This window comes from Panulirus ornatus, chromosome 43 (genome assembly GCF_036320965.1).
Source record: "Panulirus ornatus isolate Po-2019 chromosome 43, ASM3632096v1, whole genome shotgun sequence".
Lineage (NCBI taxonomy): Eukaryota > Metazoa > Arthropoda > Malacostraca > Decapoda > Palinuridae > Panulirus > Panulirus ornatus.
This window is the reverse complement of record NC_092266.1, coordinates 22196232-22224064: the sequence shown is the minus strand read 5'-3', so window position 1 is coordinate 22224064 and position 27833 is coordinate 22196232. Positions and strand designations below refer to the sequence as shown.

Sequence of the window (27833 nt, the reverse complement as noted above, 5' to 3'; positions counted from 1 at the left end):
CGTTCCTCAACACCGGTATAATATGCCGCACATTCGTTACTGAGGAAAAATCAACAAAGTTACATTTTTTTCTCCTGATGTTTGAAAAAAATATATATATACAATGATATATGTATAAGAAGTGTAAACACGGCTGCATTATACACGTGGGAAATGGTCGGGTGATTTATCGTATATTGGAGCGATAACTGGGTCTATTCTTCTCTTTTTCTTTTCTAAAACATCGTTATTTTTTTCTTTATTCTTTATTTATACTCCTGGACATCGTACATTGTGAGCAACTTGTCCCAGTAACATCCGGGAACACCAGTACGAGTGTTCACTACAAACAACAACAACAACAACAAGAACACGACATCAATACTATTGTCTGTTGTCTGTAAGATAATGTTAACCACCCACGGTGCAGGACAGGACCCCTCCCCCGCGTGTGATGACCGCCAGGCTGTCAGACTCAGCCTTAAGCCCTAGATCAAAGGCCAGGTGGGGGGGTCATCATCATGCCCACAGAGGCAGTCGTCATCCACAAGAAACCTGCATTACTTCCAAGAAGTAATTTTCGTAAATACAGGACATTACCGTCGTACTAATTACGGACCTTCTGTGTTCAGCTGAGCACACACACACACACACACACACACACACACACACACACACACACACAAGAATACACACCACTTCAACAGGTACTCCCGTCTCACCTCTGCTGTGGCCACCAAGTGTGACCTGTGACCCACCTCTGACCCCCACACGTCATTCGCTAGCGACTCAATATTCCCCGTCGAGGGTTTATCTCTCTAGTCCTGCCCCCTAACTCTGACCCTGAGCTGTGCCTGGCCAAGCCCCTCCCGTGCAGCTCTATCTGGTTCAAGGTGCTCCCTGCTGTGTGTGAGTGTGAGTGTGTGTGTGTGTGTGTGTGTGTGTGTGTGTCTTCCGGCGCTCGCCACCCATGGCAGGCCCTCCCCGGGTTTGGGTGATCCTGGTCAGCCCTCGCCTGCCCTGGGTGTCCATGGCCAGTCCTCCCCGGCCCTGGAAGCCCTCGTCCAGCCCTCCCGGGAGAAGCAGGACGGTGGCCACCTTGAGGAGGCAGACAATATATAGAGAGGGCGAGGCCAGACCATCGATCGCCCGCCTGGTATATAATTAATAACATCATCTGTGCTAAGTGGAGGCAGGTGACTCCTGCTGCCCCTCCCTCACGCTATGCCTACCCCACTCAGAGTGCCCCTCCCTCACGCTATGCCTACCCCACTCATGCTGCCCCTCCCTCACGCTATGCCTACCCCACTCAGGGTGCCCCTCCCTCACTCCCTGCCTTCCTCACTCATGCTGCCCCTCCCTCACGCTATGCCTTCCTCACTCATGCTGCCCCTCCCTCACGCTATGTCTACCACACTCATGCTGTCCCTCCCTCACGCCCTGCCTACCCCACTCAGGCTGCCCCTCCCTCGCGCCATACCTTCCTCACTCAGGACACGTCACCTCCTCCACCCCTTCCGCCCCATTCAAGCTAAGCGTCACCCCCACCCTATTCTCCCTCCACTCGTACTGGCACAGCTGTTGTCACCTGTCCCGCTCCCATACTTGCAGTACCAATCAGGTCCTGGCATCCTCCTGTGTGGAGTGTATGGTGTCTGCGCAGGGCTGCTCGCGTGGGGGTGTGACCGTAGCAGGGATCCAGTTCTGTCCCAGACGACTGAGGGCATCGCCCTGTCCCCTGGCAGCCCTTTAAGCAGGCCTGCAGTTTGGAGAGACCCCACATCTCTCCAGTAGATTTCCACTAACGGCGTTTGACACTATGATTCTATCTAGATCTGTTAACTCGTTTCATGTTTATACCATGAAGATGGGAGCGCATGCAAAGGATCATAATAAAAATAATAATAATAATAATAATAATAATAATGATAATAATAATAATAATAATAATAATAATAATAATAATAATAATAATAATAATAATAATAATAATAATCAGCTGTTTAATCAATAAATCCGGCCAACAAATGAAAATATACCGAAAAGAAACACACAATATAGGCAGTTGTGTTACAGAAACAATGGTGTTACAGAAAAGATGGGAAGGTTATAGTCTTTATACAAATTTATACAATGCATCGATTATTGATGATGTCCACAATGTTCTTGTAGGCGTCTTTGCCAACTCGGCATGGCCCGATAGGGTTGTGTTGCCGCACTGTAACTCAGGGGCCGAGGGATCTCAGACGGCACGAGATGACGGTGGCGTGTGTGGTGCGTGACATCCCACCTAACTGTGGGATGAGATCCAGGTGATGGCTAAGGACTGTCAGAAAGACCAGTTTGAAAGCCTCTTGCTGTAGGCGGGGAGAGAGAGAGAGAGAAGAGAGAGAGAGAGAGAGAGAGAGAGAGAGAGAGAGAGAGAGAGAGAGAGAGAGAGAGAGAGAGAGAGAGAGAGAGAGAGAGAGAGACGGAGGAGGAGGATCTTGCATGCTGTTCTGTCTGGTGGGGAAGGAAGACGAGGATACAACTAGGTGCAGACAGCAACAGACCACTGGGTCCTGACGAGGCTGTTTGCGACAGAGGAACCTCCTTGATTAATGTGGCAGGAGAAGGTCTCACGGGATGTACATATTCGTGTGAGTAGTGTGATGTGTTAATCATTCAAGTGTGTGGTCTTGCACGCGCGCGCGCACACACACACACACACACACACACACACACACACACACACACACACACACACGAGGTGACAAGATAACGAGCGATCAATGACTTCGTCTACGAGATGTGCTGCAGTCGGTTCCGGGAAAGCTTCCAGTTTGATTGTGTTGACCTGCCTCACCTCAGTCAACCCAGCCGAGAATAGGTACTACACCAGTTCATGATGGCACCCTGTAGTAGGCTCCTCTGGCCTGTAGGCTCCTCTGGGCCCGCGTTCGAATCCCGGACAAGGCAGCCGGCTCAGAGGCAACTCAAATCTCCATTATTTCTTTTTGGGGATGGTCGATACCTGGGTACATAACGCAAGCATTGGTAAAATCTGTCTATATATATATATATATATATATATATATATATATATATATATATATATATATATATATATATATGCGTTACCGGACTCCACTGGCTTTTGGTTATGCCGCAAGTGTAAAGTCACCAAACTCGAGGATATATCATTGGAATGAAATCCCTTCGAAGAACTCCTTACTCTAAGCGAGTCCGTCCTTTCCCTGCTACTGAATGTAGCGTAGCCTTGAAGCTGCGGGAGCCGCTAGGGAAGGAGTCTGCGCGCGTCACTCCTCACCACGCACCACCGCTGGTCCAGTCAGTCCTCATCATACATTACCATCCTGTCAAGTCCTCACCACACACTTACCAACACACACTACCATCCAGTCAGTCCTCACTACACACTATCATCCAGTCAGTCTTCAACACGTACTATCCTCCAGTCATCACCGCATACTACCATCCAGTCCTCATCACACACTTCCATCCACTTAGTCCTCACCACACAGTACCAGCCAGTCAGTCCTCACCACACAGTACCAGCCAGTCAGTTCTCACCACACAGTACCAGCCAGTCAGTCCTCATCACACAGTAGCAGCCAGTCAGTCCTCACCACACAGTAGCAGCCAGTCAGTCCTCACCACACGCCACCATCACCGGCCCACTCAGTCCTCACCACACAGTACCAACCAGCCAGTCCTCACCACACGCCACCATCACCGGCCCAGTCACTCCTCACCACACGCCACCATCACCGGCCCAGTCAGTCCTCACCACACATTACTCGTGCAGCCTGGAGAATAAAAGGCTGGGAAAATATTAGTGCAGTGGCGAAATTGGAATTCATGCGGCAGAGTGAACGTGAATACTGCGGCCTTACCCGAGGCGGAATGGCTCAACCCAGCTGAGGAGGACCCGCTCTCCCTACCGCCTCCCCTCTCCTGCCGGGGATAGCAAAGCCCCAGCCCACGCCACGAAGGATAGATGACAGAGACGTAGACAGAACGCGGATGGAGCTGGATTGGTATGAGAGATATAATGAGGCAAAATGTCGACAGGGAGCACTCGGTAGGAAAAGACGAGGAGGAGGGACGAACGGAGCTGGAGACAGGCGAGTAAATTGGATGATACATGGAAGAGAGAAATACAAGGATGGGTAACAGAGGGGAGGATGGAAGACACGACAGACGTTAATAACGATGATGGAGAGGGATAAAAGAGATAAGAGGAGAAGAGTTAGATAAAGATACTGAAGAAAGACGAGAGATAAAGACGGGGATTATGCATGTAGCAACATGACAAATGACGTTAAAGATCCTAATAATTTTTCTCATGACAGATAATGACATAAAAGACAACAGTGGCATGATGAGACATAGGGAGAGAGGAGAAGATACCAGTAGCATGATAAGATATAAGATAGATACCAGTGGAATGATAAGACATAAGATAGGAGATAAAGATACCAGTGAGACAAAAGAACAGAGGAGAAGAGATGAGATAAAGACACCAGAGGCACTGAAGTAAAAAGAGAGGTGTTTGGAAACGGCAGCGGAAACAGACGAGACACGTACACGGTGGATAACACCTTACCATGCCAGTGCTGCTTCCCTGTTAGCTCCCCCTGCCTGTGTTCCTCCCTTATAAGCTCCCCCTGACATTCTTCCTTCCGTGTAAGTACTCCCTGACGGTGTCTCTTCCCTGTATGGCTCCCCCAGCCGGTGACTCTTCTCTGGAAGCTCTCCCTGCCGGTGACCCTTCATTGCAAGGCTTCCCCTGCCGGTATCCCTTCCCTGTGAGGCTCCCTTTTCCGGTGTCCCTTCCTTGTAAGCTCCCTCCGCCGGTGTCCCATCCTTGTAAGGCTCCCATGCCAATGTCCCTTCCCCGTAAACTTCCCCCGCCAGTGTACCTTGCCTGTAAGTTCCTGTAAGTTACCCTGCCTGTTTCCCTTCCCTGTAACCTTCCCCTACCGGCGTCTTCTTGCTGACATTGGTGCCCTCTCCAGGTAGGTGTGGAGGGCGGGAGGTCGGTACGGACCACACCCTAGCAGGCCATACATCTCTCCTAGCTCCCATGACCCTCAGACCTTCTCGTTACAAGTCGTGTTTACATAATACCTTCCCCCTCCTCTCATTCCTACATTTCTTTTTTCATTTCTTCATCATTCAAGAGTTTAGGGTGGAGTGGGTTTGCCTTCCCAGAACCGCTGACTTTCCTCAGTGAAAAACCATCGACTTGGAACGTTGCGATTGAGGGTGCTGGAGGCTTCCTGGAAGAGGGAGTAGACGTGCTAGTGAAGAGTACAGCCCATGGCACCAGCACTCTTCCTGGAAGAGGGAGTGGATGTGCTAGTGAAGAGTACAGCCCATGGCACCAGCACTCTTCCTGGAAGAGGGAGTGGATGTGCTAGTGAAGAGTACAGTCCACGGCACCAGCACTCTTCCTGGAAGAGGGAGTGGATGTGCTAGTGAAGAGTACAGTCCACGGCACCAGCACTCTTCCTGGAAGAGGGAGTAGATGTGCTAGTGAAGAGTACAGTCCACGGCACCAGCACTCTTCCTGGAAGAGGGAGTGGATGTGCTAGTGAAGAGTACAGCCCATGGCACCAGCACTCTTCCTGGAAGAGGGAGTAGATGTGCTAGTGAAGAGTACAGCCCATGGCACCAGCACTCTTCCTGGAAGAGGGAGTAGATGTGCTAGTGAAGAGAACAGCCCATGGCACCAGCACTCTTCCTGGAAGAGGGAGTAGATGTGCTAGTGAAGAGTACAGTCCACGGCAATGTTGAGAGGATGGTTATACGTCAGGTCTGGGTCCCTGCAAGTCCCCAGCGTGGTGAGGGTGGCACAAGACAGTCCCCTTACACTGGACCAGTTCTGTTCCAGAGTAACAAACGCTGTTCCTGCCCACCGCTATGTAGCGGAGCAGAGTGGCTAACAATTAATGCACAACTCTATGATCTCTTCTCCCCTTCCAGCACCTCCTACTCTCTCTCTCTCTCTCTCTCTCTCTCTCTCTCTCTCTCTCTCTCTCTCTCTCTCTCTCTCTCTCTCTCTCTCTCATAAAAAACTCAAAAAAGAAAATGTATAGTCAATCGTTCAAGCCTGACAGTCTGTAATTGATAGTCAAATTAGCGTGACAGTGGGGTAGGTCCGCGACGCCAGTCCCCTCCCTCACTGACACGCACGTCACTTGGAGCAGGGGACTCGAGGTTGGGGAGGGGGGGGGGAGGTAGTTTGGAGATGCGGCCTCCGTCACACTACAGCCTACATGTGTGTGTGTGTGTGTGTGTGTGTGTGTGTGTGTGTGTGTGGCAACACCATCACTGTACTGCTGAAGAATGGAAAAAAAAATATATACATCCATGTTCCTGGCGTCACGGGAGGAGCATCTTGACCTGGAGCCGAGGATGTGTTGCTCCTGGACGAGCATGTTCACGTCTGAGGTATGGAGGGGAGCTCTTCATTTCCCTACGTCTGTAGACGACGTAATGGTTCCTGGCTCCGAGAAAAACCTTTCTAGTTACGACTGTCGTGGGTCGTGAACCCGTGATGCTGCCTGTACTGGCGTTTTCTTTTTGTAAGAATGCTACTGTTCATCCTGATAAACAAAAAAATTCTGGCTATCGTCGCGAGCAGATGGGCTGCTGTTGGCTGGAAAAAAAAAAAACTACCACTTGTGAACGGAGGGTAAGACCCTTGAGCAACGACGGTACGACCCTCCTGAGGGAGGACAATAATCTCCACTCCGACTAGATCCTTTAAGGCTCATTTCTAAGGGTCGTATCGACGGTGTTCAGGAGCCATACCGTCGTGCTCAAAAGGGTACGACCGTCGTGCTTAAGGGAGGCTCAAGCAGGGAGGGAACACACACACACACACACACACACACACACACACACACACACACACACACACACGCCAAGGGGTCAAGTGATGCGCCAGGCCACGCTGGTTTGTTGACATGGTCTCCATGGCAACCACTGCCGCCTGGCCTGGACCAAGCCAGGAGACTCCCGGCCACCGACACATGGTGGACACCTGGACACATGAGCCAGAGCACGTGGACCTCTGGACCAGCGGGGGGGACACTGCTTCCTCCACCTACCACTAAAACCCCCCTACGTGTGGCCAGGTTCTGTCACCGTACATACAAAAGAAAGCCTCCGATCGTACGCACTGGTACACATAGGAAGGTCAAATCAAACAGGCAGATGTATTTATGCTGCTGATAGACTGACCTCCGACACCTTTTGACCAGGACGGTATGACTCGTGACCTCGAGTTAGGATCCCATGGGTATGATGACCTGGTTGGGGCATGGCTTGAGCCTCGAGAGGGTCAGGTCATGCTATGTGATATATACAGGGGGTTACAGTAAGCCAGGCCAGAGGCCGGTGAAGGCATAATAATAACACAGAGGTTCATAGTCTCAATGTGGGAGGAAATCTGGGCTCATACTCCACCATCACTGGAGTGGCCAAGGTTCTTCATACGATATCTGTGGGATGTGGCGGCCTGTCGGGCGGTCCGTGACGTGACCTAGCCAGAGTAAGGACACACAAAAACACACACACACACACACGCGCGTACCCAACTCTAAAGACTGGTTGCCGAAGTAAAATCTCTGTAGGAGAGAGAGAGAGAGAGAGAGAGAGAGAGAGAGAGAGAGAGAGAGAGAGAGAGAGAGAGAGAGAGAGAGAGAGAGAGAGAGAGAGAGAGAGAGAGAGAATGCGACCAACAGACAGTGTGGTTCAGGTTGATGAGTGAAAGATGAGGCATTAACACCACAACTGTTATACATCACACTTGGTGATGCCGAGGAAACCATTTCGTCATGTGAGACGCATGGATCACACGTAGAGCCAGCGGTGGCCCCGGGTTCCCTGTGGAGGCGTTGGCCACCCTCTGAAACCTGGTGGTAAACCATTAGTGATGATCCTCCTATCCCCCCCACTAAACCTTCAAGTGATATGACTCTGGTTTCCAGGTAAACCCAAGGCACTAACGATAACCTTATTCCAAAGTACCTCTGAGGAGGAGAATGGACGTCCAGTGACTACCACGGGATAATGAGAGCCACTCCCTCTGCTGTACAAAAAAAAAAATGTGATCCTTTAACTATATTTTCAGTTGTGTGCACCACAACACCAGTCATTATATTCACACTCTTCTTATTCGGTTCAGAATACAACCTATTCACCGACACTTCAGGCGTTGTGAATGTCGTCTTCATACTGATCCATAATGTTAAACCGAGGTCGATTAGCCTACCAGTGCACTTGCCCCGGACCCACACTGTGGCAGCAGTCGGCAGCATTTGTCTGTACCACCATCTGGTACAAGTGGGGAGGAAACAGATCATTAGGCAGTCTGTCGTCTACCACCACTCTCGTTACGACAGTTCGCCGGGGATAATCGTCTACCGCGACTCTCGTTACGACAGTCACCCGGGGATAATCGTCTACCACGACTCACGTTACGAGGGTCAGCCGGGATAACACACCTCAAGCACTCGTCGCGATATTCGTGAATGAACTGACGTCTACCGAGTGACGGGCAGAGGAGGAGGTGGTGGCGATGTCTGGCTGACTTATACCAAGAGAGAATAAGCTCTTCCTCCAACAACCACCTCCGACAGTATCTTCCTCCAACAACCACCTCCGACAGTATCTTCCTCCAATAACCACCTCCGACAGTATCTTCCTCCAACAACCACCTCCGACAGTATCTTTCTCCAAGAGCCACTTCCAACAGTATCTTCCTCCAACAGCCACTTCCAACAGGATCTGTGTTGTGTAGATCACGGTTACTCTCGTCTTCTGTGTTGGTTGGTTTGTATCAGTACCATTACATACCGTTCTCAACACCTTCATAATCAGTATGAGGGGGGAGTCATCATGTACTGACATTGTTTGTCTGTGTCTGGAATTCTCTTGCTCCAGCCATGAGACACAGAGGACGCAGTAAGTGTACTATTTAAGACCCTAACGGTGAGTCCGTCAAAACTATCCAGTTAGCGAGGCTCCTGTTCAGAGCAGGTGTTTCTACCTCGTTCGTTATTCTTCCTCACAAACAGGCGGAATATTTCTGAAGCAGACGATACATTAATGATGCCAGGTCAACACAGTAATGGGACGGAAAAATAGTGGTTGAAAAATAGTGAACAAAGAAGAACGTGCGTGTGGGAGCTTTGGGCTCACTGTAAACATGCGAAAGAAAAACCTAATGAGGAGGATTGGGGTTGCATCATTAAAGCGGATGGGTGATCAGTCCTTAAAGTACAGCGTTCGGATGGGACGAGAGAGTAGCGGTGGTGGAGAGGTCGGTCGGTGTGGATGTTGGTTGGCGTTTATTTCCATGGCTATTTACCAGCCCACACGCTGTGTGTGTGTGGCGTGGGCAGCGCATTACAGGCACACGACAAACCACTGCAAAAAGCCGTGCACATACGGCCGGACATGAGGCATGATACATACACAATTATGAGCAGATGTGCCGCCGCCGGCCGCTGCGCACTTCCCCACCCACATTGCTGGGCACGCCCACAAGTTCCGCCCACCACCGGACCGCCCAACACATCATCCCAGTAGTTGAATATATCCTTCAAAAACCTGCCACGAGAGACAGGGTGAATTCACGAGAGTGAGGCAAGACGGGAGTGCGTGGCCCACCAGACTAAGGCCGTGGCTATGGTAGGGGCAGAAGTCGTGCAGAACCTCCCGCTGCCCCACCCACCCACACCCACCTCACGTGTCGGCCCCCCCACCGCCCCCGCTCTAATCACCCGGGGGCGGCGCACCTCTCTCCCTCGACGACCCTGATGTATGGCGGTCATTGGCGGCCTTTTACCAACTGGGGGGTTAATTCCGAGACAGCGGCCTGGCTACTGCCGGCCTCAGTACAGGATGTTTCCGGCTGTCTGCCCTCAGCGCAGCCCAGACGGCTCCTTCTACATATTTAATTACTTCTCGATCCAGTGTTAGCATGTCTTGCTAAGCGGGTGTGGGAGTACATGCTGTATTGTTGTAGGTGGATTTACGAGTCTATACTGTACTGTTGTTGGTGGATGTAGAGTCTATACTGTATTCTTGTTGGTGCATGTAGGAGTCTATACCGTATTGTTGTTGATGGATGTAGGAGTCTATACTGTATTCTTGTTGGAGGATGTAGGAGTCTATACTGTATTGTTGTTGGTGGATGTAGGAGTCTATACCGTATTGTTGTTGTGGATGTAGGAGTCTATGCTGTATTCTTGTTGGTGGATGTAGGAGTCTATACTGTATTCTTGTTGATGGATGTAGGAGTCTATACCGTATTGTTGTTGTGGATGTAGGAGTCTATGCTGTATTCTTGTTGGTGGATGTAGGAGTCTATACTGTATTGTTGTTGGTGGATGTAGGAGTCTATACTGTATTGTTGTTGGTGGATGTAGAAGCCCATACTGTATTGCCTTAGGTGGATGGTGTTTCACTGAGGTGCGCGTGTTGAACAAGTTCCACGGCAGACGTCACTCAGGAGGAACACGGTCATCTAGTACATAACAGGAGACAAAAATCACTGTTTCCGCTTCTGGTACGGTGTGTGTGTGTGTGTGTGTGTGTGTGTGTGTATGTGTGTGTGTGTATACATATATACTCAAGTCTTCCTCCACATCGAGTGAAGTTAACGATTCTTGTCGGTGGCTGCTGGTGAGCGGTAGCCCAAATACCTCCTGCGTTTCCCTGCCGAGGGTTGGTCAGCCCTCGTACATCATAATGACATCAGCACACATCACCAAGACAGACTGATACTGTGGTCTGTGGAACAAGTTAGTAAACGTCCGTGAAATTTCAGGCGGAGATCAGCTTTCGCACCCCTCCTGAGAGTCTATGTCGTGGCCTCAGAGCACCATACCTCCTCCTCGTCCTCCCTCCTCCTCCTCGTACATGTTACCTACAATGAAACTGAACATTACGGCATCGTAACACAAAGGTGAAACCATGCGGTGGTAGGCTTTACGGAACGACCTCACCCTGGGGCGTGAATATCTTCACTATGAAGGAATCTTTTCAAGTCTATTCCAGACGAAAGAAACGGAGTGTTTTAAAACTATTAAGAATGGAGGAGAGCCGGGAAATGTTTCAGCAGTATGAAGAGTGTAGGAGAGGCTAATGCACAGCTGGTAATGGAATTCCCTGATGTAAAGAGCATAATATATTAGACGTCCAGGCGGTTTTAAGGTTCAGGCCGGGGTGGTAATACACCGCTGCCTTGCGGCCACTTGCCCCCTGCAGTAATACAGTGTATGAAATACGTGAAGAAATCCATGGAACGGTAAATACAGCAACAGTGCTGAATATCAAGGAGAAAATGCTAGCCGGGAGGTTGACAGAAGGTGAATCAAGCTGATGAGCTGCAGATGATGATTAAAGAATTAAAGTTGGTGCGTGAGGAAGGGAAAGTTGATGACGGAGACTGATGAGAGACACGAAGTTACAGACGGAGACAATGTAAATAAAACGGCCATCTTGGGAGGGCGCTGACAGAACTCACTGCTGTGATAAATGAGGAGCGGAAATGTGAACACAAACGCTGACTGTCACTTTAATGTTTATACTGATATACGTTTCGCTTTCGGCCGCGGCGCCCCCGGGCACATCTGAGACAAAGGATCTCTGTGAATTCATGTGTTAAAAAAAAAAATCTTCAATCTTCACACGGCACCATGCTGTGACAGCAACCCCGAAAGTCTGTCTAAAACATAGACAACCTCGTGCACCGCCTCGTCTGATCTTGGCCGTTGAAGTGACTATGGCGGAGGTGAAGTGTCTCTTGCAACCGGTGCCCGCCAGTGGCTGCCCTTGGACGTGGTTGTGTTAAGACGTGGGTGCTAGAGAAAAATGTCCGGGGGAAATGTGAGAAAGGACACAGACGATTATGCAAAGCAGTTCTCGGACCCTCCAACACAAGCCAAAGGAATATTCCTCTTTACCTCTATACTGTCTTTTTCTTCACACATTTACCCTACATATATACATACATACATACACAGAAGGGTCATGGTGCTTGATACAAATGAGAGGGAGAATAAGGGCGGCCATATAGTGAAGGACTGACTTCTGAGGTAGTGTGGGCAGGGTTGTCAGGGCTGAGGTGGGAGGAGAACGATTGTGGCTGATCGAGAAAAGACGTAAAGGGAAGACCTGAGGAAGGAGAAGCAGAAGGAAAAGACCAAGAGGACGTGGTAAGTGTAGGAGCGAGAGAGAGAGAGAGAGAGAGAGAGAGAGAGAGAGAGAGAGAGAGAGAGAGAGAGAGAGAGAGAGAGAGAAGTACCTAAAGCCAGACAGATGGACTCTCACTGACGTGTGTGTGGGAGTGAGAGCGTTGGTGGTGTACGCGAGGCAATTCTGCCAGTGTGTCGGCCTGCGTGGGGGTAAGGCCTGCTGCCCTCCACTCCACACTACCTCTGCCACATTCATTGGCTCTGTGCACCTGGAGCAGCTGACGCCTCGGGGTTCCTCATGAAGAGCGAGTGTGTTGACTGTGTACGTACTGACCTCGTGTGCGGACCGCAGTCCTACGGCTATACGAAGGAATCGGAGTAACTTCAGTCCGGCTCCAAAACACGACGGTACGGTCCTTGAGCACGACGATACGACCCTTGGGTGTGAGGACCCGGCTTTTGAGAACGGTCATGTCGAAGGTCAAGCCATCAAGCCCAAGGGTGTTTTAACGTCGTGCTCGAGTAAGGGTTTAAGGCCAAACAACAGCACCTGGTGACTCAGCCACTGATGTAATACGTCCGAACATGAAAACTTAACACAGATGGTAAACTGCCAATACTTTCTTGAAACCGTCCGCGATTCCCTAGCTACCGTTCATACTGTCCGGCAAAACTGATATTCATAAACAGTTTATTAGTAAGGTCCGTCCACCCCCCCAAACACACACACACACACACACACACACACACACACACATACACACACCACCCCCGGCCGGCGTCCCCCTCCCCTACCCCTCCTGGCTTCACCGTGTCGTCTATTGTACCTCCGTCACCCATCCCCCAGCTGCCCTTCCTGCTCCAGCACGAGTTGCCGCTCCTGATGTGAATATACACGAGAGAAATGCTCGAACAACCGCCCTGCACGTGAGAGGTCATGACCTAACGCCAAAGGTCACGGTGTGACGTGACAGGCCATGAACTATGTATCTGGAATATATATATATATATATATATATATATATATATATATATATATATATATATATATATATATATGTGTGTGTGTGTGTGTGTGTGTGAATGGTGAGGACGAACAGCGTGGGTGTTGACAACCGGGAGCCAGCCCTTCGTCTTGAGCAAACAAGTACAACCCCTGAGCACGATGATACGACTCCTCGACACGACTGTACGATCACTGTGTACAACGGTACGCACCTTTAGTACGACGGCTAAACCTTTGGTTCGATTCTTATATCATGGGACACAAATTCTAGGCCATCATTCCCAAAGGGTCGTACCGAAGGGTCGTGGTCAGAGGGTCAAAGCCACTAACCCGAAAGAATGATGACAATTCCTTGGCTACGACGATTCAACCCCTTAAAGTACTACGACTTACTGTCTTGGCTACGACGACTTAACCCCGTAAGTGTCACGACCCACTACTACCTTGGCGACGACGACTTAACCTCTTAATTACGACGACTTACTTCCCTGGCTGCGACGACTCAACCCCTTACGTACGACGACCTTATCGTGAGACACGACGACTTACTTCCTTGACCACGATAACCTAACCTGCAATAGTGACCGCGACTCGTCGTGCCTCATCTCTTGACCTGTGCAGCATTAGCAACGCCTTACTTATAGAAGGCCGAGGTGTATGGGTACTGGGTAGGGGGGGATGGAGGAGGAGGAGGGGGGAAGGAGGAGGAGGAGGAGGAGGAGGAGGAGGAGGAGGAGGAGGAGGAGATCGATAAAGGAAGGATCACAGTGGTCCTCACCTGGAGGTGCCAGGATCTATAAACAAGCTTGTCAAGGCCGTTGCTCTTCTGTCTTGTTAATGTGGTCTGCCTGGTTTATGGGGGGGGACCGTGCTCCTCACATCACCCTTCGTGTGTAAAGGCCTGATCATTCACCAGTGGTTCGGGGAGACACTGGTGGACTGCTCTTGACCTGACTTACCGCAGTGAAGGATAAGAGGTCAGGTCACCCGGGGAAGGGAGCTACTAACGTCCCGGCCTGTCGGGGTGGAGGAGGCCACCCTGTCTCATTGCAGCAGTTCTACAGAATATACACTCGGGTGGCTATCCTGTTTTTTCCATTTCGTTTTCCACGCCAGTTCTTTACGAACGCTTCGTGCTTCTGTCGGTATTGGCTACCTGGTGTTTCCCACCATCAACATGGCACCCCAGTATTAGATTCTCCTCAGCAAGGATGTGGTCTGCTTTTATTGTATACTGTAGGTACAAGAAAGGCAACCCTCCCTCCTGACCCCCTCGTGCACGACGGCACGGCCCTTGTGCACGACTGACGTACGCGTTGTGCTCACAAGGTTAGTCGATGGGTAGAGTTAATGTGATGGTCATAAAGTTAACTACCTACAAATCCCAGGGCCCCTTCCGTATTACAAGTTGTACGGGAAAGCCGACGCCACTTCTTGGTATAGGTGCTTAATAATACTTGTCTCTCGTGTTATGTGATGTGGGAGGCTCGAGGGTATGGCGAGAGCAGGTGGCCGTGAACTGTAGATAAGCCTATCTAGGCGTGTCTCACGGCGGAGTGATCCTCTTCAGAGAGGCTAGTGGAGGTCTGGGCCGATAGCGGCGGCGGTGTGGGGTCAGCAGGAGAGGTTCCTCCCTCCCTCCCGACCAACCAGCCCTCAGTTTAAAGACGGTGACGCCACACACCTGCTGGGGGAATGCTTTCCTACCTCACAGCTCTTTCCTCCCCTGGTGAAAGACAGGGTAGGAAGTGTGGCCGAGGGAATTGCATTTACACCCTTGTGCACGACGATACGACCCTTATGCACGACGGTACGACCCTTATGCACCACGGCACGACCCCCAGGTGTCACGGCAAGGGTGCAACCCATTCCTGGTAGTGAATGGACCCGACAGTCGCTGTTAAATGTTACGGGAATGCAGTCATTTGCTGCTTTCCAGAAAATCGTTAGCTTTCGCTAAATATCTTAAAGGTCTTTATTTTTAGCTTCCCCGCGGGCGGACTCGACGGCACAAGGCAGTAAATATTTCACACCTCCGTACGTCTGGCTTGATAAAGGACGAGTGAAGCGCCAGTGAAAGCTTTATGACGCGCGTGTGTGTGTGTGTCTATAGCTGGAAAGCTGTACACACTTGTTCAATGAGAGGGAAGTGTTGTTTTAACGGGAGAGTTAACACACACACACACACACACACACACACACACACACACACACACTGGTTTAAAAAAAATCATGGCTGGGTGGATTGTTTATATCTCGTCTGCCTTAAAGCATTTGACACTGACCGCTAGAGAAGCTGAGTAAGAAGCTGGATCACCCGGAGTAAGAAGAGGTCTTTTTCAGAGGACAGTGGAAGAGAACAAAAGTCAGAGGAGCCATCTTCATATAGGTTGAGGTTACCAGAACGGTTCTGATCTGGGATCATGGCGCTACAAAGTCCAAACTTAGAACAGTAAAGAACAATCGTCTGCTAAAAGAAAAAGAAATATTAAAACTACATTCAAGTTCTTAGATAAGGAAGTACTCAGCAAGCTGTTCTCATCTTACATAAGGTAAAAGCTCGAATATGCTCATCAAGTTCGGCCACTGTACCTAAGCAGAAAGAGGTAATAAAGAAGGTCCAGAGGAGAGCAACAAAGATGGTGCTGAAATTAGGATAGGTAAGTTACAAGTAAAGGCTGGATACCTTATATTGCCACTTTGAAAGAGGAGAGTTAAGGGTGACCAGACACCACGAATGTAACCCCCTCCCCACCCTCCAAATCACACCACAAATAATGACACATGAAACCTAATGGGCAAGAATCACTGATGATTACCATACTCACCCCTGAGGTTTGATGTGATGATGGTACTCAACAACAAGAGCACTTGACCCAGTAACCTGGGCCGTACTAACACACGTCAGTCTCCCCTCGCCTATACAACCTGTGTTCCGTTAACAGTGAATGAAGATACACCAAACAGTACACACTGTTAATAACATATACCCAATGTCCAGGATCCAAGTGAATAAAAAAAAAGAACAAATGTTAGCATGACAAAGAATTCAAACACTGCAATTATTTTGATAAATGAAAATGGGTGATGCTTATGTGTGGCGTGTGACATATGAGATGATGTAAGAGACACAATGAGTCTTGATTGAGAGCACTGGAGAGGAGGTTTACAAATACGAACCCTAAACTCTCATGGTGCAGATCCAGACGCAGGAGTCGAGGAGCGGCCGCTTCCGGTAATGTTTAAAGTTGTGTTCGTAGAGGGTAGCTTCCCTGTCCACTGATGCTGTGGTCTCCTTCAGGGCTGGCCATGTTGGTGATGTATGGATGTTGTATATAGTGTGTGGGTAGTGACGGGTGACCGATATTACCAACAATATGCTCGGAAAGAGCAGCGCCACTAACCCAGGAGATGTAGAAGCTGCTCACTACAACCCGGAAGTTGACGGTTGTGGGAGCCCGCCAGCCTCACCCGACCTCACTCTCTCCTCTTTAACCCCTCCAGCACAGCGGTACGAACCTTTAGCAAGACGGTACGATCCTTGAGCATGGCGTTGCAACCCTTTAGCACGTAGGTACGATCCTGAAGTACGACGGTACAAATCTTGAGTATGGTGGCCTACCCTTTGATCTTGGCCTATCAGGTCGAACATACCCAAAGGTTGTACCGTCGCCTTTATCAACATACAGTTTTCATTCAGTATGAAATGGTATTCAAAGTATAAACAAAAATCAATTCATGTCTGACCTCACCATTATTGAAAGTCATAAGTATAACTATGTATTTCTTTAGAATGGTGGGCGGTGACAAGCACCACCAGCGAACCTGTGGTGATTGACTCAAAGACCGTGGGCCGAGCCCAAGATCCTGTTGTCTCCAGCAATCTCTGTACGAAAGACATTATATGTAATAAGAGCAGGATAGCGCTGTAATTTCTATCCCGGCCCCTCACAGTGAAACCTGGCGCGCAGGAATCGAATCACTGGGATCGTTCCCCCAGCGATTCCCGACAGACGTGAGCCAAATACAGAACACACGTTTGTATGCAACTGTACATATTTTCAAAACAAAGTGAACATTATACTCTTCGGGGGTTTACTTCCCAGCCTTGGCGGTGTTCCATTATTGTCAAAAAGAACGGTGGACATACGTGACCTGACTCATCTGTATTTGATGGTCATGATTGGTGCTAGAGCCAGGTGCATCACGGCTGCTTCAGTCCATCTATTACTCATCCTCTGGAGGGTGGGGGTGCTTACATCCATCCCCGCCATGGTGGCGCCCTTCTGAGTGCCACGCCAACTAAAGATGTTTCTCCTCTTTCCCCAACTGGACCGTCTTCGTTGATTGGGAGAGATTGAGAATATTTTCCAGTCAGTAGATTTCTGCCTTCATAACTAGTTTCTAAAAAAAATATCAGTCGTTATTCTTGCAGCATAAATATAATCATAAATAACAAAAATATAAGTGGCGTTATTAAAAAAGCGTTGTTGTGAATGGTGAGATGAGAGGCGGGGACGCTGCCGGTCCTCCCCCCCCCCCCCCCCACAAGCTCTAGACGCTCAGTTGGGATCCTCGCGTGACACCCACAGACTGGCAACATTGATCTCTTCTCCTTAATGAGTGATACTCACTGTGTGTGTGTGTGTGTGTGTGTGCTTCATACACCTAGCTCAAAACCGCGAACGACTTTGCACCTCTGGTAGTTATGTCATTCACTACCTGTTTGCTTGCGTCACATTCCTTTCTCTGTGTTTAGCGAACCTGCCGCTCAAAATTTCTGAAGTAACAAAACATCGAAAGATTTACTGTTGCGAAAGATCGTGAAATGAATCATGGGAACAGTGTGCACATGAAAAGAGGCAACTTCGAACTCAAGGGTCGTACTTTCGCGTTCATTGGTTTTACGGTCGTATTTAAGAGGCTTTCGTCTTTAGCATCATTTCACATTCTTAGCTTTTCGTGGCAATAGTGTTTTTAATCCATCTTACTACCTGCCATGTTCAGTAGAGACAACATATGACTGCCTCCTTAGTTCATATTCTTCAACCTGAAGATGCTAACAACTATGTTGATGTGGATATTAATTACTTGCCAAGGTCCGACAGCTTTACAGTGGTTATCTTGGTACACACACTTATTGCAGAACGTCTTGGGGGGGGGGCATGATCAGATATCCTAGCCATGTCCTGGGCACGTCGTCAAATAACCTTGCCCTGTTCTGGGCACGTGGGCAGAAATCAAAGTCGTGCCCTTTGGGACGTGGGCGGATACCTGGACCCGGTCTGTGGAGTTGGATATGCTAGTACCCCATGATGACGTGTCCGGATACGTTAGCCCCACCCTGGGGACGTGATCGGATATCCTAGGTCTAACTTGGGCAAGTGGTCAGGTACGCTCATTACAAACATTACTACAACAGCCATAAAGATAGAAAAAAAGCCATAAAGACAGAAAAAAATGCCTGGAAACACTTACCAAACACTTTTTGTCAAAAAGTATCCCATAATATTCTTTACAAACAATTTATCCACTTCACTCTAAATACATCTGCCTGTCTGGTCAACCTTATCAAGAGCAAGCATAATAAAGCTGCAATCAACACAAAATAACTCTCAACATGTCAACGGCTGCCCAGGAACCACAATATTCAGCATCTAAATAAAAAAATACTACAACAATAACCCCACTTCAGTATGTTTGGCATTTACTTCTTTACAACCAGTAGACCCCCACCCCCCACCCAAACAACCTCATAATTAACAAACAATTCCAAAGTACACAAAAACTTATCCCACCTTTATTTACACTTCAAAAGCCTATACTTGAAGATACTCTCTCTCCTAGTAAACAAACACTGGCAAAACATATTCACAATTACTTGACAAGCATGAAACAACTGCCCTCGTAACCCAATTTTAAATGTCACTCTAATTGACATAGGCACTCTGAAATTAGACTTCCAAGGAATGTGTGAGTTACACTTTCTCATCTGAGTTCTGGACACCATTCATCACTCCAACAAGCATCCTTTGTTCCCTTGCAGTTTGATAACCTTATCAGTGTTCCCTCCTTTCTTGCCTAGTGATTCAGGTGTGTAATTACCTATTTGTACTATACTAGAAGGAACACTTTATGTGTGCTGGCTGCACTTACCATGTTGCAAGTCATCTCATTCCAAACTGTAAAAGAATCCTTTACATCTTATCTTAGCAAGTTTCCTGTTTAACTTCATGTTATGTTCTCTGGTTGCTCTATCTCTAACTCCCCTGAAGAACTGTTTATTGTCCATGCAGTCAATCTGTGTACAAAACTTAAAGGTTGAGATTTGGTCATCCCTCACTCTTCTCCCTTCCAAGGAGGGTAAAGTCAAAGCCTGTATAGCCTTTCCCTGTAACTCGGCTCTCTTTCCAGTGCCAAATTCATTTACCTCCTCTGGACCTTCTCTTTTAGCTTTTTCTTCTTTAGGTGCTGCGACCAAACTTCAGCAGCATATTCTAGTTTCGACCATATTTAGGATGTAAATAGCTTGCTACAGATTTCTTTATCCATAACTTGAAAGCTATTTTAATACATGCCAGGAGAAAGTTTGTCTTCCTAACTATTCTCCTAATGTGGGGCAATGTCGACTCCAAAGTCCATCTCATAAACAGAATTCTGAGGCTTATTTCCTGATTGATAATTATCATACTGAAGCCCTTTTTCAGTTTGTCCCATCCTCATTACTTTATATGTGCTCAAGCAGAATTTTATCAATCATCAGACTAACTATGAAGTCTGTTTAGGTCCCCTTGTGCGTGTGCGTGTGATTACCTGCTGTATTTGTATATACTCTATGGGTAAGAAGATCTAATATTGTTAAGGCCCTATCTCTTACACTTTCTTTTCTCTTACTGCTTTAAATTTCTGTATCCTTCATTCATTCTCATCATCACTCAGCTGATTCCATTCATCTCCCACTTTGTTACTAAAGAAGTACTTCTTATCTACTCAAACTTGTTTCATGCTCGGTTTCTCACTATACCTCTCATTGATTTTTATCAACTGAACAAAGTACTCACTTTCAACACTCTCAGCTTCTCTCAAAATTTAGAAATAGTAATCATGTTTCCCCCTCTCCCTTCTAAGTTTAAAAATTTCCCTGTGTATTTCTTCCTTGATAATGTACTTAAATGCAGTCTTAATATCAGCCAAGAGGTATTTGGCCTTATTATTGAGAGAAATACTTTAATAATGGGAGTGGATGGTAATATAGGTATGAAAATATGGAGGAAAAAGATGTAATCTGATTTATCATAAGTGTTTAAGTAAGAAGATCTAGCACTTAACAGAGTGCCAGATGTATACTATGCACAAAAAGGTTAATAGGATGCAGACAATTTAATGTTATGTTACTTTGTTTCACCTTTACAAAAATATAAGATGATATATTTGACAGCAAGGGTTATTGTACTAAACACATGTACATTCACAGGTTATGCGAATACCAATGGAGGACGACAGGTGGATTTGATTGAATCACTACAGCTCTGGAATACCAGCTACCAGGGTCTAACTGTCATCCCAGGACCCAGGCCCATTGCCCCAGCTATCTTCCTTCAAGGTTAGTAACTTTCATATTATAATTATTGCTATACAAGGTCATAATTGATGTTGGTTGTACCAGTAGTTATTTTTTCATACTTATTGAGCATTTCTACTTAGTGAGGAAGCACCAGGAACAGATGAAAAAGTGCCTCATTGACTTACATTCTCTCTCTAGTTACATATATAATGAACCAGAACCAGAGCCCCTGGTCCACAGCCAAGTTCCACAGATCATTCCATGGTTTCCATTGACCATTTTATGTGCCCTAGTCCAGCTGTCTTTTACCCTCATTGCCAATATGTATCTCTCTGGATAGTAAAGGTAAAATCTTACCCCTCTGGTGAGTTTTGTTTCCATTAGTCCAACAATATTTATAGTACATAACCCTTTATATACCACATTTCTCCAATTTGCTGTATCTCATGCATGCCTCACACTCCTGCATATTTACGCCACAGTCGGTCAAAGCATCTTTCACTCCAGTTAAGTCTTCTCCTTCTTCTTGTCCCTCCACTTCAGCCATATATCACCCCATAGTCAGTCTCTTCTCACACATCCTTTCCATATATCCCAACTATTTCCACACATCCTCTATTGCTATTCAGTGGTATTGTTATTGAGAGGTTTTAATGTACTTTTTGTAGTTCATTCTTTGAAATTAATATGTGCATTTATGTACAAGGATCAAAATGTCCAGAGGAATTTATCTCATGCCACTTTCTACATTTGCAGGAAATGGTACCTTTTTCATATGCCTAAATACTGATAAAAAGGTTTATACTCCATTCTTATTTCCTTCAGGTGAAGCTAGGGAGGTAAAGGTGCCTGAGGCAGTTCAGGCAGCAGCAGCAGCATTACTCAGTGGTTCACGAGAATTTACAGTGATGGCAACTTTGCAGCAGGAGGACCGAAATGCTGGCACTATCCTAGCTTTCTCCCGTGGTAACCAACGATATCTGGAACTGCAGTCATCTGGCAGAAAGGATGAAATTCGTTTACATTACATACACAGTGGTGCTGTTCATGTTGAGACATTTCCTTATCGCATTGCAGATCAACGCTGGCACAAGGTGGGTGATTTATTTTTGTATCGTATTCAGTCATTGATGATAAGTACCATAAAGAACATTTATGATAAAAATACTTATTTTTGCAATATTTCATTAGTGTTGGGTAAAGTACCATATGAATGAACATATGAAGGGACTGTATCTTTTCTAAAGAATGAATCTGGACCCAGTTTTAGGAGGCAAGTTGCATTTCAGTACTGCAACAGAAACAAATAAGGTCATAAGGTAGGATTGTTAAAGCAAGTGACTGTTGATGGAAATAAATGGCATTGCATGCAAGTCTACAAAAAGGTGGAATGGTTTGTAAAGTGAAAGAATTACTATAAACGTAAATGACTTAGGGATTTTTGTGTTAAGTCAACACAGGATAGAATGAACACACAGGAAAGGAAGATGCAGATTGTGAATAACCCAAATAGAGGTTTGCATTGAATAAAGATGAATGAGTATGAATTTGAATATCTGAAAGATTTCCCTGCAGAAGTACAGAAGAAAAAAAATAGTAAAGCATTCGGATGCAGAAAGGATTGCCTCCATTATAGAACATAAAACTAACAGATGTGGATGTTGAAAGAAAGCATGAAAAGAATAAGAAAATGTGAGGGAAATGCAAAATTTTGAGGAAGGTAGTCAGTAATGTTCTGAAAAGGGTGAAGTGGTTAGCAATGCTAACCATGACACTCATGGGCTGCCTGTGGTCAAACCCACATGGGGCAATCTGTTACCTGTGTTGTTTCAGCCAACATAAACACAGTTTATATGAAGGTCAGACATCAACTAAAAATGGAAAATCACAACAAATTTTCAACTTCACAGTGCTGTCTTTAAAGAAAGGTTAAAGGATGCTAGAGAGATCTGAGAAAGAAAGGGGGTAGGTTGAACAAAGACTGACTAAAAGATTAAAAGGTCCCTTAAAAGGTCCCTGAAGTTCTCTCAAGCACTACTAGAAACATTAGATGGAAACATCCCTGTCATCATAAGAGGGTCCTTGAGATGTGAGCATATTACATTATAAAAGCATCTGTAGAAAGCCATATGAATTATAAACCTTATGCATAATTAATATCTAAATACTGTACATAGCAAACTTTGTAGTTCAAAAGTAAAGAAAAATAGTAATCAGATCACAAAAGAAATGGAAACATCATCCATAGAGGAGGAAATTATTTACAGATGATGGAAGTTAATAAGGGATGGTATAAAGTTATTACTTGGGAATTCGTTAGATTACCAGGGACTTTGTTAGAGTAATGATCCCAGAATTATCCAAGAAAGGAATAGGAACAGTCAGGCAAAGTACTATGGAACTTGTGCATACACTCATCTTTTGTACTAAAATTAGACTTTACTGAGTGTATATGTCAGTCATGTTTATATTAACACCTATGTAGAAGTGAAATATGACCAGTTACTACACCAAATAAACCTGGGGTGTTATAAAGGACCAACAAATGGATGGATGCAGCCCATGAATAATTCTCACTATCATACTGTAAACAGTACCTTTACAACAAAATCAGAATATCTAAACATTATTGTTTCATGTAGTCTGGAAACAATAAGCGGACCTGAATTACAAAGGTTTGCATTTCTAGACAGACTAGTTGAATCAACAACCTGGGTAGTTTATCTATAATCCCTAACAAATTAAAAAATTTACTATGACCTTACTTGTATTTACCGGTCTGAAAGAACTACAAATCATATAGTTACTAAAACTTAGAAAAGAAAGCTTAGCTAGGTTAAATCTTATTTTCACAGATGCTTTCACAGAGAAGGATGTAAGGAAGCATTACAAGTGGCCAGTTGGGAGTTTTAGTTGCCAAGGGTAACAAATCAACTGACTGTATCCCACTCTCCCAGCTGGTTTTTAGTAAGTTCATAAAGAAGAGATTTCACTAGAAATAGTCCTTTGTTGAGCTGGTTGACTGTTACTTGCCTGTATTTCCTGCTCTTCATGAATGAGTTAAAACTGAGTGCATGTTAACCCTTCCACTGCAGAAGGCTTATGACCCAGCACGCATCCCCTGTTCAGTGAGTTTTTGGAAATAAGAAAAATCATAGTTCTGACTAACCATGGTAGTGAATAGAGAACTTATTACAAATTCCAAAAATACAGAACTCACTTGGGTGCAACTATTTAAGCTGTGCTATGAGGAATGAATCGGTGTGTGTTGTCAACGAACATAATCCAGTCACTTCCGCCAGAAATATGAGTACACTGTTGCATTCTTTTTATATTTACTACACCAGTACAATACTGTAATTACCTTTTCGTACAGTACAGGGAGAGAGTTCTACACTCATAGGGATCCAGTGGTTGTGAAAACAAATTATGATCTATGAATATCTATTAAACATAAACACATTAAAAACATCCACAAGAATCGAAAAAAATTATGTTTTCCTTTGCTGGCATGGTAGCATGACATTATCGTGCTAGTCTTTCTGACATTTTGAGGGTACGTAACCCACAGAAAGAAATGCTGTATGGCAACACATGGTGTGTGGTATTGAGTAACACAGATACCAAAATATACATTCCACCACCTTGCTTGACAGATTTTGAAAATGAGAATTCCTGTTTGTACTGTCTGCACAGAAAGGAAAAAATGAGAAATAATATATATGCATTGTATACTGTGAAAAGGTTAACAACTAGCAGTTATTGGTGTTTATGGCCTTCTGTATTGAAATCATGAAGTATTTTCTGTTAAGTCCTGAGGAGGAAACAAAATCTGGCTTGGTATTGATACTTTTTATGTTGTTTTTACTGTTTCTCAAAAGCTAAAAAATTTCAGTCGCAAAATTATCAGCAACTGATGAAAAAGAATACAATCTTGTAAAATAATTTCTTACTTCATTGGAGTCCTTTCCCCTACCACTGAGTGTAGTGCAGCCCTGCAGCTGCATAAGTCCTTAGATAGGGGGTTCTGAGGTTATAGCTCCAGGTGTCATACAGATTTTAGAGCTACAAGACTTCTTAAGGGAAATATGAATATTATGTTATATTAAAAATCTTTAACAACAAAAACATTTTAGGAATTTTAATATTTATTTCTTTCAACAGGTATCAGTGGTAGTGAGTGGTACTCAGCTAGAAGTGTGGGTAGATTGTTCTCGTGTGTACCGGCGTCTGGCTCCACCCCCAATGACTAACCTGACGGCCCTGGCTTCTTTGGCCCCACCAATTGATCCTGCAGATCCCACGCTTAGCCAAGATCCTACCTTTCGTGATGCTCCCATGTCACTGTATTTGGGACAGCGTAATGCTAAACATTTTTTATTTAAGGTAAGCATAACTAATCATATCATTAAACAAAAAAAATTGAAAAATCCAGTGTTTTACATGTGCAGACATTGTAAAATCATTCACAGTAGTTTTCGTTACAGGGAGCACTACAGGATGTGCGCTTAGTATCTGGGGCAGCAGGTTACTTGCTGCAGTGTCCACAAGCAGATGCTGAATGCCCAACCTGTGGGCAGTTTCAGGTCCTGTCAGACCAGGTTGACAAACTCCAGCAACTTGTTACACAGTTGGCAACTCGGGTGAGGTTCCTATTATTGTAATAGTACGACAATTATTTGCTCAAGTATTTTAGTTCAGGATTTGAAATACTGTGATGCAGACAGACTTATGTAAATATGATCATGCTTACTGCTTCATCAAGAAACAGGAATACTGTATTAATGAATGCATATGTAACATGGGAAATAATGCTCAGGATTCACGTTATACTTTCATTAGCTAACAGCATCAGAAGCCCGGCTGGCTGCTGTAGAGGAGTGTGACTGTCAGAGGTCATGTCGAGTTAATGGTACTGTCAGGCAGGATGGTGCTACATGGAAGAGTGGCTGTGAAATCTGTTCTTGTGTGGTAAGTCTTGCATATTTCACTCGTATTTTATTATGTATGTACCTGTTTGTGCATATGGAAAGGGAGCTTTACTCTCATGGGAACCCAACTCTAATCCTTGCATCATTATCATATAGGCTTTTGAATTCTTCTGTGCTACTCACATTTACTTCCTCTTTGCTTAGCAAGTTCCATGCATCCACTACTCTGTTGCTAAAGGAAATCTTCCCCACATCCCTCTATACATTTTTCTTGCCTAACTTCTATTTATGCCCTCTTGTTCTGGATTCTTTTCGGACATCAGAGAACTGATCTTTGTTGTCATCATAGCCTCCTTGGAATCTTTATGTAGGACTCACAAGCTAACACTCCAGAAAAACAGTGCTCTCAAAACCAAAGTTTGGTAACTATGAATTTTTTTTCCCAAAAAATCTAAGGTGTGTAGCTCCAAAATGACATACCTTTCTCATTTTATGCATTTATGATTTGGGCACATCAGAATCTGCTATCTCCCATTCACAAGAACTGCAAAGCATCCATATGATGTCACATATATAAGCAAAGCCACTTTGCACACTAATGAACAGGATGATCAAATACATACTAGTTGGCTTTGTATTGGATATAACAAAAACTTTTGACTTTCACTTTGCATACAAGGATGGCATTTTCATGACACTATGCAGCTTCTTGGACTTTAACTTTTTATGCATTTGTGCAGTTTCACTACTTCTTGTCATCTTTATGGCACTTAGACACTTAAGAAAGCAGAGCATTTGAGACTATTGAAAGTGTTATCCAAGAGCACTGTATGCCCTTGTGACTGCCTAGTTGATGCATAAACTGTATGAGTAAAATTGCAGTTAGAGTAGAGTTACTTGGTCTGACTATATTCCACGTGATTAAACCCAGAACAGTTTCAACCTCTTTTTTACTTGAGGTTTACTGTTATCCTTTGTTGAATGGGCAAGGAAATTTCAAAAATAGAATGTTATATAGGTAGCAAATGTGTCTTGTGTTTTTGGCTATGCTGATGACCTATAGTTAACACCAACTATGAGGTCTATGATAAAAGTATTAAGACATTTAGTAAAAATATACTGTTGCACTCAGTCCCACTTACAATCTCATGCCTGTTAAAATGATGTCAGGTTGAAGCTAAGTGTGAACAGCATTCTTACGAAGTACTCTTAAGGGCATTTGGTCTATCCTCTGTTAACCAAAGGTCCACTTGCTAATTATTCTGAAACCAGAAGGGGCCTGTACATGATACAAATGTTATCATGGGTTAATCCAGTAATCCTGCCACAGTCTAGAGTTAAAGTTTGCTAGTCTAGGACTCTTATGAGTATGAACAGTGGGACTTCATCCACCTCTATATTATCTTAAATCATGGTGGAATTATGAGCCTTCTGCCTTACAAATTTCTTGCTGTCACTTCTCTCCAACTATCCCTTTCCATCTGTTGTGATGTTGCTACACTTTCCTTATTCTGCAGGTATTATTTTGCCTACTTCTTTGAAGAACTCTCCTCATGTGTCCCTGTCACTAAGGCTTGGACACATAGCATGTTTCTGGCTACTGCTTGCCATAGTTTCTGTATGGTGACCAGCTACGGGATGATTGACTGTTATACCTCCTTCTTTCCTTGAACAGCAGAGTTGTGGAATTCTCTTCCTTCTCGCATCTTTACCTCTTCCTACAGCCTTTCCACCTTTAGAATCAGATCTACACTGAAGAAACTATGGAATTATGATTAATTTTGTTCTTTTTCTTGTTCTCTAGTGTCATCTGAGATGGCCATGATTGGGGCATGTTTCTGCCCATGCCATGTTGGTTATAATTAAAAAGAATTTTAAATCAAACTGTAAGTTAAAAAAGTACTCCATGCATGTTCTTTTTGCTAAATTCCCACATGTTGAATTATTTCATCTATTAAATATCCACTTCATTCAAGGTTATATGTCAAATTCAAATGATCTTTTCTGTTGCAAGCAGTCATTTACTTTCAAAATATGAATAATCTTTAAGGTAATCTATTTTGGACAGTGCCTAGGTTTTCTGTAGACATGTTATGATACTGATGAAATATAACATGCCCCTTGATAATGTATCT

The 27833-nt window shown here is 45.4% G+C and overlaps 1 protein-coding gene across 2 annotated transcripts in view; it reads left to right on the top strand.

The window, feature by feature from the left end:
- The window catches only part of LOC139762390 (protein kinase C-binding protein NELL1-like), a 294237-nt gene that overhangs the window by 224084 nt on the left and 42320 nt on the right, over positions 1-27833 (top strand). For both annotated transcript variants that reach the window (XR_011715707.1, XM_071687222.1), the window contains exons 2-6: positions 20678-20806; positions 21593-21861; positions 24932-25153; positions 25255-25410; positions 25610-25738. Coding sequence is in view for 1 of the 2 variants with exons in the window: in XM_071687222.1 (XP_071543323.1) it covers positions 20678-20806; positions 21593-21861; positions 24932-25153; positions 25255-25410; positions 25610-25738 (905 nt within the window). In the remaining variant the exon portion in view is untranslated. The remainder of the gene's footprint in view (positions 1-20677; positions 20807-21592; positions 21862-24931; positions 25154-25254; positions 25411-25609; positions 25739-27833) is intronic.